The 15,287-nt window shown below is 41.9% G+C and overlaps 1 protein-coding gene across 5 annotated transcripts in view; it reads right to left on the bottom strand.

Moving 5' to 3' along the window:
• Positions 1 to 15,287, bottom strand: part of CNTNAP4 (contactin associated protein family member 4) — a 309,483-nt gene that overhangs the window by 189,327 nt on the left and 104,869 nt on the right. For all 5 annotated transcript variants that reach the window (XR_013997521.1, XM_081118184.1, XM_081118181.1 and 2 more), the window contains exon 4: positions 9,562 to 9,709. Coding sequence is in view for 4 of the 5 variants with exons in the window: in XM_081118184.1 (XP_080974310.1) it covers positions 9,562 to 9,709 (148 nt within the window). In the remaining variant the exon portion in view is untranslated. The remainder of the gene's footprint in view (positions 1 to 9,561; positions 9,710 to 15,287) is intronic.

Raw genomic sequence — 15,287 nt, 5'->3', positions numbered from 1 at the left:
CTAATATGTATTTGTAATCAGTGTTACAGAAGTCGCATGCTTATTCTGAGTTTCCTTATTTGGAACAGATGGCAGATAACTCCAACCTGTCATATGACACAAAAGAAGTTGTGGGCATCAAATGGAAGTATTAAAATGCCTCAGGAATTATTAAGACTTGTATTACCATTTAGTAATAACAAACATTTGAAATCCCATATGCTCATCTCAGAGATAGATCTCCTTTAATCAACTGCTACTGCATGAGCATAATCAATTCGTAATCTGTATAGATTTATTTATCTTATGGTTGATATTGTGGCTAATCAGATATTTTTGAGCCATCCATTTAACAAAATAGGTACTAGCCCAAGTCCTACGGCAGGAGCTGGCATTGCAACAGTGAACACATTCTGTCCTCAGGGATCCTCCAGTCTGAAGGCAAAGAAAAACGTCAGGCCACTCCCTCCATGTGTATAAATAATTACGAATTTTAAGTGGAGCATGAAACATAAAGTGCAGGCTGTATGAGGGATCTGAACACTGAGATCCAAATTAGGTTGTCAATTAGGGATGACATCTCTGACGAAGTGATATTTGAGTAGATGACCACCTATGTAAACATCTAAGGCCAGGAAAGAAGGACAAGTGGGGAGGGAGGGGTGGATGGTGACAGAAGTAAATGAGAGAGATCCTCAGGGAGTTGAACCACTTGGCAGATCACCTGACCCACTGAAAGTTTGGTTCAAGCTCTGTTGAGACAGGTCTGCTTTGGTTTGTCCTCAGTCCTAGGGCATAACACCTGGTCTTCAAGTGCGGTCTTTACTCCTAAGGCAATGCCATTCTGACTTTTCAGTTAAAAGCCCATGGTACTGAACAAGTCCATCTAAATTGGCAGGACTTGAACTCCAAAGCTGGTCTTTCCAGCACTAGGAAGATGCCGCCGTCTTTAGGTCTTTAACCCCCAGATCTTGCTTTTGCCTGGGTTCTTGGTATCTCATCTTGGGCATGTGCAGTTCAGGAGTCAGCCAAGGACTGAAGGGAAATTTGTATGCAGGAGTCAAGTCTCTCTCTCTCCGACTCCCTCCTTTTTTCCTATTCCAATCTAAATTTCCAGCCACTCTGGCAACCTTGAGCTCTGACCTCTGTCTCCTCAGCCTAGTAAAGGCTTTCTGATGTCCTGCAAACTGGGATGGGTTTTTAGGAAAAAGTCAGGTAAAAGTGTGTCTCCTAGAGTTTGTTTTCCTTCTTTGAAAAATCAAGTTTTCTCAAGTTTCTGCTGGTTTTAAGTTGAACTTCAAAGCCCTGAGCAGTTTTTTAAATATATATTTTATCCAAGAATTATCATTGCTATGGGTAGCAAGATAGTCCAATAAAAGCTACTCTGCTATGACTGGTACTGAAAAGCAAATTGTCTTTTTATGAACTATTATAATAATTAACTTGGTCTATTAATATTTAGGATTACGAAGTGGGCATATACTAATTGTATTATTCTTTATTTGAGTAGATGACCACCTATGTAAACGTCTAGAATACGTCTGGAATATATCTTAAAAGAGAAATTCCCTCTATTCTTCTATTTGGTTACCTTTAAGTATGGAATACACTGGAAAAGTAGAATACGTGTTTGATGTTTTCCTTTCATTTATTAGTTTTCAAAATAATGAGCAGGCTCAGAAGTGATCAATGGGATTTTTTTTTAGTATTATCATGAATCCAATCCATTAATCCATTCATTTAAACATATTTAATATGTTTCAAAACTGCAGGTACTAATCTTATTGATGATAAAATATTTCCATCTTTGGTCAGTGAGAGCCTCTTCAGTTGGCTCTTTTGACAATTCTAATGAGTTTTTCATAGTTTCCTTATTTTCTGGTATTATAATAGTTAACCTTATTTTAATTTTAACATAACTTCACTCATCATTAAATTAAAATCTTCAGTCTATAAACTTTTCAAAGAATGAGAAATTACCCTCTTTGATTTGGGCTGACCAGAATCTATCTTTCTTGAAACTTTGACATAATGTGGGGTGCCTCAGCTGTAGAAGTAGCTGATAAACAACCTGAGAGCAAGGACTGTATTTAATTCACTTGGGTCAAGATTTGAGCAGTTAACTTGCGGAAGTACCTTAACAAACAGGTATCCAATTCAATTATAACTTTTCTTTACAGTGAATCTCAACAATTTACTGCTTTTCACCCCCCCTCCCCCACCAGACATGTGGTTTAGAGAGATTAGCATCCTGAAATGACAAAAAGACTGTTACCTAGTTCTCTCTGGGCTTTTTTTTCAGGTGACTATTTGTGCTTTTCATGCCAGTTTCTTACATTTCTTATTAATATGGTTTCTAAACTGAAATCTACTAATGTAAGCAGTCCAGACTTTCAATATTTTTTTACATTATAAAAAGGCATACTCTTATTTTTTAAAAATTAACTAGAGTTTTGCAATGACTGACTTGTGCCACTTATTAAATAGGATCCATAACTTTCTCTGAAGCAGTGTGCATTTACACAAATAAACACCGTTTAACATTTCCGCTCATTTCCTTTTTCTGGCCCTCCCCCAGCTCTCCGTGTCCTATGCGTGACCTTCGCCAAGCTGAGCACAGCGCTCCCGAGGCTCCCAAGCCAGGGAGGTGGCCGGGAGCGACCGGCTGTTCCAGGAGCAGGTGGAAATGTCCTCTGAGCTGAATGTGGAGCATCAGGGATGCTGTCAGAAACGGTGATTTCTAGGCTGAGAAAAGGTGGGGAGTAAGAGGATTATCTAGGTGGAGAAACGAAAGCTGGATGTACGGCGACCGCCTCAGGCACAGTGCAAAGATCCTAAATCTGGAGAAATCATAAAATCATGGCCTGGGAAAGAAATGGAAATTAGGTCAGTGTGGCTGGACAGCTGATGTTTTTACTCTGTTGACGATGAGAAGGGAAGACTGTGGAATGTAAAGTGAGAATGTTTACGTAAGAACCAGAGGAAAGGCACTTGGGATTTACTAGGTGTAATCATCTGAGCAATTCATCCCTAATTAAAGAACATTATCTCCTGTGGCTTAACTGCCGCCGCCTCGGGCCATCCCCGACACACTCAGGTCCAGCGGGTTCTTCCCCTTCCTCTGCCTTAGTTTACCTCTGCCTTAGTTTACCACTGCTCGCTTTCCTTTGGGACGGTCAGTAGAGTAGCGCTTCTTCATCATCAAACACTTTCTCTTTCTTTCTTCCTTCCGCAAGTTACTTCCTTACCCACATCTCTTGTCTAGATCTGTAAACACGTTCAGAGCCGCTATGGCCAAAGACATCTGAAATGTAAGCTCTCCCTTTGAACCCATAAAACTTAGCCTCTCCTTCCCTCATTACCCAGGAAACAGCTTCACATTTACTGACATGAAAGTAGAACATGCTCTTTGATACGGATTTTCCATTCACTTCATGCTCCTTCATGACAAGTTACCGCTCTAACTCACTGGGCCAGAGGGTAATAAAAGTATGTGTGGCTCTCACAACAGCCACTTGCCCCGCAGGGTCCATAGGACCGGCGCCCACCTGTAAGGTCAGCAAACACATGTCTTAGGCACAGGGGGAGCCTGGCACAGAGATGAACACTACTTGAAAGATGGTATAACGCCCCTGCTTCAGTTAGGACAGAAATGCACTTCTGCTTTTCAAAGACATGAGTCCTTATTCAAACACTGCACTTCATACTTTAATTATTAACAGTAATGGAATAGGTGGAAATGCTATGATTTAATAACAGAAATGATATTTATATAGGTTTCAATTACATCCCTTCAACCCAGAGGGTTTAGGTTGCAAGGTTCCAATTTCACAGGCACTTGAATTCAACTGCGCCGGCAGTGGGGTTATCCTCCCTCCCTCCTGTGCCCTTTCGGAGCTCAGCCCTTCTCCAGGGCCCCTCCCGGCCAGTGGCACCCCTTCCAGACAGGCCTTCCAGTCTGAAAGCTCAGTGCCCCTCACATGCGATCACCGAGCTCTCTTGGCTGTTTCCTCAGGATACTCTGAATCTGATACTGGTCCAGAGAGCCCTCCCTCCCGAACCCTGATCCTCTCATGTGAGGCTCTACGGTCCCTTCACAGGTTCAGAAGTCTAACTGATCTGCTGCCTCCAATCTGTACCCCTCAATTCAGTCTGCATGGCCATCCTCAAATACGAACTGATCCTCCAAGCAACGCCCGTTCCTGTGCTGGGCTGGGGTACACCCCTCCGCCTGTTTGGACTATCCTACCAGCCTCCCATGCGAAATACCTACATCCCAGTTTCAAAACCTATTCCTATCATTTTTCTTACACTAATCTCGATGTATCAACCGTTTATTCCTCACACCCTACATACACTCATGCTACAGTAATTTGCATTGAGTTAGTTCCGTTTTTACAGCATTGCCTCCTCTGACCTAGGGGTCAAGCAGGCCATGTTAGTTGCCATAAACGGTTCTGTTTTACATGTCCTTGTGTGCACACCCCCACATTCCACCTCTCTCTCTCTCAATTGGTGAACAAGTTGACAGCCAGCTCTGCAGGGTCATCTTGGCCCCCCTACTGTGGCTGTTGTTCACAGTGGCCTTGTGGGTTACCTTAGCAACGTGTACACTGCTTTTTTTGGCTTTTACGGTGCAGTTGGTACTATAAATTTTCCGTTTTGAGTTTTGTGACTTTGTAGCAATTTAGATAATGTTGTGTTTGTACTCTGATGTGGAGAGTAAAAGGATTGTGTTAAATAAACCTAGCATCAGAAAGCAAAACTATTATATATTATAATAATTCCCATATTATGTGTATATATATATATATATACACACATACATATATATACACACATACATTATTTTATATTTTCTCCCTATATCCAATACTTAGTAGAGTCCTCTTTCAGCAAGTGTCAAAAAATACTTAAAAGGTGAATGCATGTTATGATTCATCTAGTTGTCAAGAGCACCAGCTCTGGAAAGTGATGGATCTGAATTTAAATCGTAGAGCTAACACAGGCTGTGTAATCCTGGAAAAGGTTCTTTATTTCTCTAAGGTGCACTTGCCCCCATGTCAGGAGACTAGAGACACACGGGCTGGCGTTGGCATGCAATCCCGCAGGCCTTCCTCACACTCCTACGAGGCTCACTTAATGGCCAGCATGGACCTGTGTCCCAGGACTGTGATTCAGGAGAGAGACCCCACCCACCTCTCAACACCACTTTTCTCTTCATAGGGATTGCGGGAGAATGGGCCTTGGACATCTGGAGAAAATCCAGTCTGATCCTAGATCTGGACTATTTCAGACAAAACCCTGCAGCTGTGTTCCTGTGCTGACAGCACCTGCAGCTCTTCCCTGAGGAAAGGGGGAGCCAGTGGTCCCATCTATTTCTGCACCAGGCGACCCAGAGCAAGCCACGGGCTTCCCTCAGCCAACAATCCCGCTTGTCTCCTCTTACTCCCGCATTAGATGGTAATGTTCACGCGCTAGTTCACTTTGTTGTTAGCAGTAAATCAGAAAATGCCTAGAAAGAATAGGATCTGACACATATTAACTGTCTAATAAATGATGTTTATATAGTATCATGCTTTAGTAAATTAATATTCTGTAAGGCTGATGCTATGAATAAGTGTGACTATGGTGTAAATGAGGAATTAAAGTCAATTCCATCAAATGCAATCCCATAAGACACTCACTCCCAAGCCATTTTGTGGTTATTTTAGGTAATCTATGAGAGCATTTTTCCATTAAGTTTATTACTTTTTCTCTTTTACCCAAAATTACACAACAGTCATTTTACATTGACTCCCAGCAAATCATTTGCCCGTGTGTTTATGTCTGAGTTGGTCGTGCTGGCTCCCGGTACTGCTACGTCAACTGTGGGTCAATGAAAAAAGGAGACCGACTAACGTGGGCACTGTGCTCACTCCAAGAGACAGCAAATGAAGTCACCGTGAAAAGAATGTTCCCTGGGGTTTCAGATCAATAAGAGAGTGTGTGGGGGGGTGAGCTATCATTAACCACACGTTAGCAGAGAACTCAAAGGAACCTGTACCTCAGCAGCTATTCCCATAGAAAAACAGCATGGATTGTCTTGTGAAACTAATGATGATTTTACATCCTAGATGGATGGGTATTAAGTGTGTGCTACTGGGAGAATTACCTAACATTTCTAAGAATCTAATAAATGGGTGATTTTTTAGGATTAAATTAGAATGTCTATAAAAACTGTACCTGGCCCGGCCGCGCATGGCTCAGTGGTTGAGCATCGACCTAGGATCCAGGCGATCGGGGTTCGATTCCCGGTCAGGGCACATGCCCGGGTTGTGGGCTCGATCAATGACTCTCTCATCATTGATGTTTCTATTCTCTCTCTCTCCCTCTCCTTTCCTCTGTCTGAAATCAATAAAGATATATTTAAAAAAACAAACAAACAAACAAAACCTGTACCTGACTCAGAGTAAGTGCTGAAAACTGTGAGCTGTCATTACACTGTGATAAATCAATATTCTGCAAGGTGGAGGCTCTGACCAAGAAGAGAAAGTCACTGTAAACATGAAACGTTCTGAAGTCTGTTTGGCAAATTTGGCCATGGTGTGGCATGTGCTTTGCTAACCTGTGATCCAAAGACAAATAAGACAGACTGAGCTCTGTGCCCCAGAGCCAAAATTGGGGGCAGGATGTCTTTCTAGGGATGATTTTATCCAAGTGTGACCTTTGTGAAGAGAGGAACTGCCATATGACAAGAGCAGCTAAGTGGAGTTGCTGAAGCCCCGAAAACCAGCAGGAAGTCGGCAGATGGTGAGAAGCAGGCTGCCCGGGGCTCATCACCACGATTCAGCAGCTGGGGGGAACACGAGCGTGGGCCTGGGTTCTGGGGTCCGGCAGGCTCGGCTGCACACCAGCCCTGTCCCCACCTATCTGTGTGGCTCAAGCCAGGCATCCACCCTAGGCACTGATCTGCTCATTTGCAAAGCGGGGGAATGCAGTAGTGATCTACTGATACTTACCTGGACTTTTTTGAATAACTAACTGCTTAATACGGTGCAGATATTTAATAATAACCACTCAAGAAAACTGGCTGCTTTTAGAATGATAAAAATTGGTATTAGTACCATTGCTACTCTTACTATTACTCTTGATGTCGATACTATGATTACTATCCAGTACGCCCTGGCGGGGACAGAATGCTTGCTGGTGGAGGTGGACACCCGGGACATCAGAGTGGGAGGGAGACCTGTGCAATCTGTACAACGTGGGTTCTCCGTCTGACAGTTTAGACAATTTCAACACATCGCCAGTCCTCCCTATGACATGCCTTCCTTGCATGCAAATAAAGCGAACCAGAATCCAACTTAACTTATATCACAACATGACAAAATATGTGTGAAGAGAGCTTTAGTGGCTAAAAAATATAAAGGTTTACTGAAAAAAATAATGATGTAGTGGAACTGAACAGTCCTGGATTCTTTTCCAGATCCTTCCATGTACTAGTTGTGAGATACTGGCCAAATTACTGAATCTCTCCAAACCTCAGACTGTTCATCTGATGACTGTAGATCATATTAATGAACTCATTGTTCTATAATAAAAGAGCATCTACAGGATGGTGAGGCTTGAGGTGGGCTATCAATATCTCTTAGGTCCCTTGCCCACAAAAAGATATAATAAAAATGCTTCATTAAGAGCAGACTAAGTGAAATCTGTGGTTGCTATCTTTTTTATGTGAAAGTATTTCAAACACAAATTATATTTTGGCAGAGGTCTTTACCTTTTCTATGAATTTATGCTGAGGACATAGCATATGTGGGTTGTTGCATGGTGTGTTATTTTTAGGCTAGAGAAAAGACAACACTCTTCGGTCTCCTAAAGATAAAAGGTTATACCAATAGAACACTGTCTCTTTCAGGAAATTCAGGGTGCCCAAATAAAACTTCCAAATATGTGGGGGGGGGGGGAGCTCTAATACCTGAAAGTTAGGATCTAGTCAATAATAGCATATTTAGATAAGTGGATACACATGTCTACAAACATGTATCTATACTATCTCTGTATCAATTTTTCTATCTGTAAGATGCTTCCATTTCTTTTTTTAAATTATGTTTTCAATCCTCACCCAAGGATATGTTTATTGATTTTAAATGCATTGTTTCCCTTTTTTGGTGTTGAGTTTCGTAAGTTCTTTATAAATGTTGGATATTAACCCCTTATCAGAGGTATCACTGGTGAGTATGTTCTCCGGTTCAGTGGTTGTCTTTTCATTTTGTTGATGGTTTCCTTTGCTGTGCAAAAACTTTTTAGTTTGATGTGGTCCCATTTGTTTACTTTTTCTTTTGTTTCCTTTGCCTGGAGCGATATAGCACCTCACACCTGTCAGAATGGCTATTACCAATAAATCAACAAACAGCAAGTGCTGGCAAGGGTGCGGAGAAAAGGGAGCCCTCCAGCACTGTTGGTGGGAACGCAGACTGGGGCAGCCACTGTGGACAGCAGTGTGGAGTCACCTCAAAAACCTAAAAATGGAACTGCCTTAGGACCTAGCAATTCCACTTCTGGAAATATATCCAAAGAAACCCAAAATACTAATTCAAAAGAATATATGACCCTGGCCTGTGTTGCTCAGCGGTTCGAGCATTGGCCCTCGCACGGAAGGGTCTCGGGTTTGATTCCCAGTCAAAGGCACCTACCTGGGTTGCAGGTTCAATCCCAGCTCCAGCTGGGAAGCATTCAGGAGGCAACCAATCGATGTGTTTCTCTCACATCAATGTCTCTGTCTCTGTCTCTCTCTCTCTCTCTCCCCCGTCTCCTACCTCCCACCCTCCCTTCTACTCTCTCTAAAAAAAAAAAAAATCAATGCAAAAAATATCCTTGGGTGAGGTTTCACACACACCACACTAAAAGAATCTACGCACCCCTGTGTTCACTGCAGCGTTATTTACAGTAGCCAACATTTGGAAGCAGCCCAAGTGCCCATCAGTAGATGAGTAGATAAAAAAGCTGTGGGACGTTTACACAAAGGAATACTACTCAGCCATAAAAAAAGAAGGAAATCTTACCTTTTGCGACAGCATGGATGGACCCGGAGAGCATTAAGCTAAGCGAAATAAGCCAGTCAAAGAAAGACAAGTATCATATGATTTCACGCATATGTGGAATCTGATAAACAAAATGAACTATCTATCAAGCAAAATAAAGACAGACCCATAGACAGAGAGCAAGCTGACAGCTGCAGGAGTAGCTGAGGGGAGTGGAGGGATTGAGAAAAACGGACAACAGTGTGGGGATTGCTGGAGGGACGGGGTGGGGAGCGGAGGAGGGTGGAGGGGCACAAACGGCGATGGAAGGAGCCTTGACTTGGGGTGGTGAACACACGATACAGTGTAGATGACGTGTTGTGGAACTGTGTGCCTGAAACCTGTATAATTTTGTTAGCCAGTATCATCCCAATAAATTTCAATAAAAGGGGGGGGGGGGAAATCATTCCTTTTTTATCTCTCTTTACATATCTATAAACTCAATTTCTGCATGGTTTGGCTTTTCAAACATCTCCTTTGATCTCAACTTCCGAGTGCTGGATAAACAAACACTTACTATATGCACATCCAAACACCTCGATCCGCATTCCAATTCTGCCCTTGGGGTTCCACTCTAATGGGATGAAGCGCAGAAATCTGGCTTTGATAGAAGGCTGCAGTCTATAGTACACGACACTGTCTGCATTTGCGTTTCCTGAGAACCCCTAGAAGAAAGGGAAAGAAGCAAATCATTGTACCCAAAGCATATCCATTTGGCCCCATCAGCCCGAATGTGGCTGAGCAGTGGCTGATCCGCTTGTTGACTGTCGTGAGGCTCACTTCTTCAAGAAAGTCGCATTCCCGGTTACATCGTAATGTCTCCCCGTCCACAGAAGTTACTACTGCCTAAACTTCTCTTGACACTCAGAGTAGTTTAAACTCCACCATCCCCATTAAGCTAGCATTGAACTATGATAACCTCAATAAAGTTTGTTTCTATAAAGGGCACATTAAACTTAAAGCATTGTGGAGAGCACAAAAAATTAAGAAACTCTCCTATCAGTATTCAAAAACTATCACCAGCAGAGAAGGTGCTCGCATCGCCGGTGAGCGCGAGCAAGGCTACGGCTCTCTGCTGGATTCACCTGCTCATCGCACTCACAGCAACAGCAACAGCAACAGCAACAGAGGCATCGCCCAGCACCCCGGGCAGGGCCGCACTCTAATTTCGGGCTGTTAAACTTCACCACACTGCCGGATAAGCACATTAAAAATCGTTAAGGGAAATTGGAAGCAATAATAATTTGGAAAGACCTGTAATTAGACTTACAGGCCCTAGGATCTGAAAGCTAGGAAGACCTTGAGAAGGATGCTAACCTGGCACAGTCGAATTGCAGGTGGGGAAATTAAAGGTCAGAAAGGTAGGGAAATAAGCAGAAAACTCTGGCATTTGTAAAACTATTATCCAGTAAGCTCTGGGGCTATGGCCCCCCGCAGCGTCAGGATGCGTCTGCCTAGCATGCGGCTCACCTGCGAAGCCCGCATCCTACAGCACCTGACACGTAAGCGGGTTTCTTCTCCCCCGCGTGACGTGCTGTAAGGTGCCCCGGGAAGGAGGTAGGGCGAAGCAGAGGTTGGTAAAATTTTATATTTCTGTTTCTCCTCTTCCTTCTACTTAACTTTAATAATCAGCTTATGTAGAAACAAAATACATTCTTCAGGCTCATGACACCCGGTTCTCTCACGACTGGATCAACAACCGAGGTCACCCGTGGGATCCCCAGGCCGAAGCAAGCGCATCACACCAGGACCCTGCGAGTGTCCTCACTTGCCCCCTTCTCTTTCTGCCGCACAAATACCTCCTTACCAGCATTGACAAAAATATTTCCTAATACACAGAAAGTAACAGGTCGGGTGTTTCACGTTCAAATGAATTGGATTTGATTCCCCTTTTCGGTCAATTCTCTACCTCCTGCCACCACCACCAATATCCCCATACCCAGTTCTCAGGCTCACGCACCACGGCCGTCCCGGGATGGCACCTCCACAGTGTATCAAACACTGGAGCATCTTTCTTCATCTCAGCTGTGCCCCGCAAAGCGTTATGTCACCAGAACTACCGCAGTGGCCTCTTCCTCACTTTGTTAACTCTTCTGTTCCCGGTCACCATCCCCAATCTCGTCCCCCTTGGGCAGTCAGTAAGATTTTTAAAGGTACATTAAACCACGTCACTCCAGCTGCATTTGTTACCGCTTAGAACAAAACCCAGACTCCCTGTCAAACATACAGAGCCTCTGGCAACATCCTCCACTGCTTGAGCCGCGCGGGCCTCTGAGCGAGCCAAGCCCGGGCCGCTCAGGGCTGCTCTCCTCTCCCAAGGTTCTTCGCACGATCAGCTGCTCTTGCCATTTCAGGCCTGGCCAAAATATCACCGCCTAAGACAGGCCCTTTCTGATCCCAGCTTCTACAGCAGTGTATCGGACACCCCTGCATCTTACCTTCTTCTTTTATTTGCTTCACATTACTCATTATTTGGGGAAGGGGGGTTTTCTTTTGTTTATTATTTATTTGCTTATCATATCACACTAGAAGACAAAACTCCACTTAAGCAGGGACCTCTTACGACCTTCTATCCACAGGACCAAGAGCATGGCTTGGCTCAAAGTGGTTCTCAATATAATATTTGTTGTATGTGGATGTTTGGGAAAGGCTGGACTTACAAAGTTTAGCAGGCTTCTCAATTACAGGGCCTCTCAGGGCGTTTCAAATGAGGGTGTGCACATGGGCACTCTATCCCCCATAACGAGGACAGTTACGCAAGGCGTTTCCAACATATTAGGTCCACATGTCTAGTTACTATTTCCCAGATCATAAAGAGGAGAACATTGTTTAAGCCCACAGACATTTGGACTCTGATAACCATACTCTTCTAGAAAGTTCCACTCTATTCCACTGGTCAAGATTTCATACCCTGGGCAGTGTGTGTGTGTGTGTGTGTGTGTTTACAGGCTCTCCAAAGCAGGGCAATGTGCATCAAGGACTGAGAACCTGGTCTATAGGCATTCAATCCTAATCAGGCCCTCTTATCCTCTGATTCCATTTTCCTGGGTGCCACTCGCAGGCTAATACAATCCCTAATTATGATTTCTTTCAGTGAACAGCTGGATGATGAATTAGCTCCATAAGAGCTCACATTTTTTTCAAAATTAATGTAACTTCATAGATTTTGATAGATGCCGCTATAATGATCACAGCATCTTAAAGGGTTAGGAGAAAAGATGCACAGTGACAGTGGCAATATTTTATTATGTGAGTGTTTATGTCTTCCCTTGTATGTCAGAATTACTTGAGGTGCTGTTTAGAAATGCAGATTTCTAAGTAGAACAGGGAGGTCTACAAATGACAGCCTTTCACATTTCCCTGATCACTTTTGAGCTATTTGAATTTTGAGAACATAAAGAAGAAATAAGATACTTAGTTTGTATATGTAATAAAAATATCTTGGCACATTCTAAGTTTTAAGCAGTTTTTCTTACAAAGGTTGAGGGAAATTGTGAGTTGGAGGATATGGGGTTTTTACTTAGCATGTTTCAGTCATATCTAAATGTTTTAATAAACATGTATTAATTTTGGAGTAATCAGTAAAATAAAGTAAGAAGTAGACATAGAAAGTGTGTACAGTGGCAGAGCAGATAGAAACATCACTTAGTTGTGCTCTGGGTACCTTAAATAAACTTTCTAAGATCAATGTCATTGGAAAAATATGCACTATTGTCCTTAATTAAATACAGGGGTGGAAAAAATTGGTTTATGGTTGTAATACAATTAATAATACACTAATTAATAAATAATACAAGAATAAACTCTGTGTTTCACATACTCACAACTATAAACCTACTTTTGCCCACTCCTTTATATTTAACTGAACAATAATATTTGTATTGTTTTGCTCCATGTGTTGAAGTTTTTTCAATATATAACAAAAAATTCTGCTATGGAATCCAATGTTTAATGGTAATTTTTCCCCAGTGTTTGTGAAGGGGCATGGGATTGATGTTCCATCACCTTATAAATGAAAAGTCCAATGTACGCTATCAGGTGTCAAATGTATGTCCTTTGCCTAAGAGACATTCCTCAATTTGCTATAAAGATTTTTCATGTTGTCACAATTCATAAAAGAAATCCTGGGTTTAAATATCTCTCAAAAATTTTATTACGTGAACGTTTATGTCTTCCCTTGTATATCAGAATTACTTGAGGTGCTGTTTAGAAATGCAGATTTCTAAAAGCTAGTGAGGTTGAACATCTTTTCATATATCTGATGGCTATTTGTATGTCTTCTTGAGAGAGGTGTCTGTTCAGGTCCTCTGTGCCCATTTTTTAATTGGATTGGTTGGTTGTTTGGTGTTGAGTTGTATGAGTTCTTTATATATTTTGGATATTAACCCCTTGCCTGAGCTGTTGTTTGCAAATAGCATCTCCCATTCAGTTGGTTGCCTTTTTGTTTCATTGCCAGTTTCTCTTGCTGTGCAGAACCTTTTTAGTTTGATATGGTCCCATTCATTTATTTTTGCCTTTACTTGCCTTGCCTTTTGGATCAAAGTCATAAAATGTTCTCTACGAACATTTTGTTTAGTACCTATGTTTTCTTATATGTACTTTATTGTTTCAGATCTTATATTTGTCTTTAATCCCGAATTAACTTTTGAACAAGGGGACAAACTGTAATCTAGTTTCACTCTTTTGCATGTGGCTTTCCAATTCTCCCAGCACCATTTATTGAAGAGGCTTTCTTTTCTCTAGTATGCATTTTCGCTCCTTTGTCAAAAATTATTTGCTCATATACCTGTGGTTTATCAAAACTACAATGAGATACCACTTCACACCTATTAGAGTGGCTACTATGGACAAGGCAAGTAATAGCAAGCGTCGGAGAGGTTGTAGAGAAAAAGAAACCCTCATTCACTGCTGGTGGGAATGTAGACTGGTACAGCCACTATGGAAAACAGTCTGGTGGTTACTCAAAAAATTAAGAATAGAGCTACCATATGACCCAGCAATCTCTCTTCTGGGTATCTACCCAAAAAATTCAAAAACATTTATTTGCAAAGATATATGCACCCCTGTGTTCACTGCAGTATTCATGGTGTCCAAGATATGGAGATAACCAAACTGTCCTGCGATAGAGGACTGGATAAAGAAGATGTGGGACGTATATACCATGGAATACTACTCAGCCATGAGAAAATAGGAAATACGGCCATTGCAACAACATGGATGAACCTTGAGAATATTATGCTAAGTGAAATTAGTCAGAAAAAGCTAAGAAGCATATGATTTCACTCATATATGGGATATAGAACTGAAACTCAGGGAAACAGACAGACAACAGCAGGGAGGTTACCGAGAGGAAGGGGGTGGGAAGGTAGGAAAGGGTAAAGGGGCCAAATATATGGTGACGGAAGGGGATTTGACTTTGGGAAGTGGGCACACGATGCAATGTACAGATCATGTACACTTGAAACCTATGTGATCCTATTATCCAATGTCGCCCTAATAAATTTAATTAATAAAAATAAGTAAATAAGCATAAATTTTAAAGTTTGTTACTTAAAAAGAAGAAAGAAAGAAAGAAATGCAGTTTTCTAGATCCTGCACCTTTTGCACTAAATCTGTGGGTGGGCTGGGCTCTGCATTTCTAACGCAAGCCAAGCTCGTTTATACTTATGAAAATTCTTCTGACTTGTGGATAAACTGTGCTCTTTTCCCCTCCCTGTATTAGCTCAAAACTTTTCAGAGAGAGAAAAGATTTTAGAAGAAGAGTTCACTAGGCCTAACTTGCAAAGACAGAAATAAGCAGCAACTGTTGTGTCATCAATCTGAATACCTTCAAAGTCAAGTTTGTGTCTCAGCATCAGACCCAGCAGAAATATATTACATAGCTTTAATATTTGCTTCAACCCTCTGAAGCAGTCATTTTCTACCCACTTTAAAACTGAGGGTAATGAAAATTATAGAGGTTATATGCCTAAAGCCACACAGCTAGAACATGGCAGAGTAAGTAATTCCAGGCTTTTTTTTTAACTCCAAAGCCCATAATTTAGCTAAGCCATCAAAAGGCCTCATTCTAACAGAATATGAAAGTGAGCAACTCACCCTAGGGGAAACTTGATATTTTATTTGAGGCTTTTTTAGTTTTTCTCATAATTCATATTTAAAGTCTTTGACACATTTGACAGTAATGCAACTTAAATTATTGCTGGACTGGGACACAGCTCTACCCAGTTGACTTTTATAGACAAA

This window comes from Miniopterus schreibersii (assembly GCF_964146895.1).
Source record: "Miniopterus schreibersii genome assembly, chromosome: 18".
NCBI lineage: Eukaryota > Metazoa > Chordata > Mammalia > Chiroptera > Miniopteridae > Miniopterus > Miniopterus schreibersii.
Note: the sequence above shows the minus strand (reverse complement) of the source record. Positions and strands in the feature narration are given on the sequence as shown.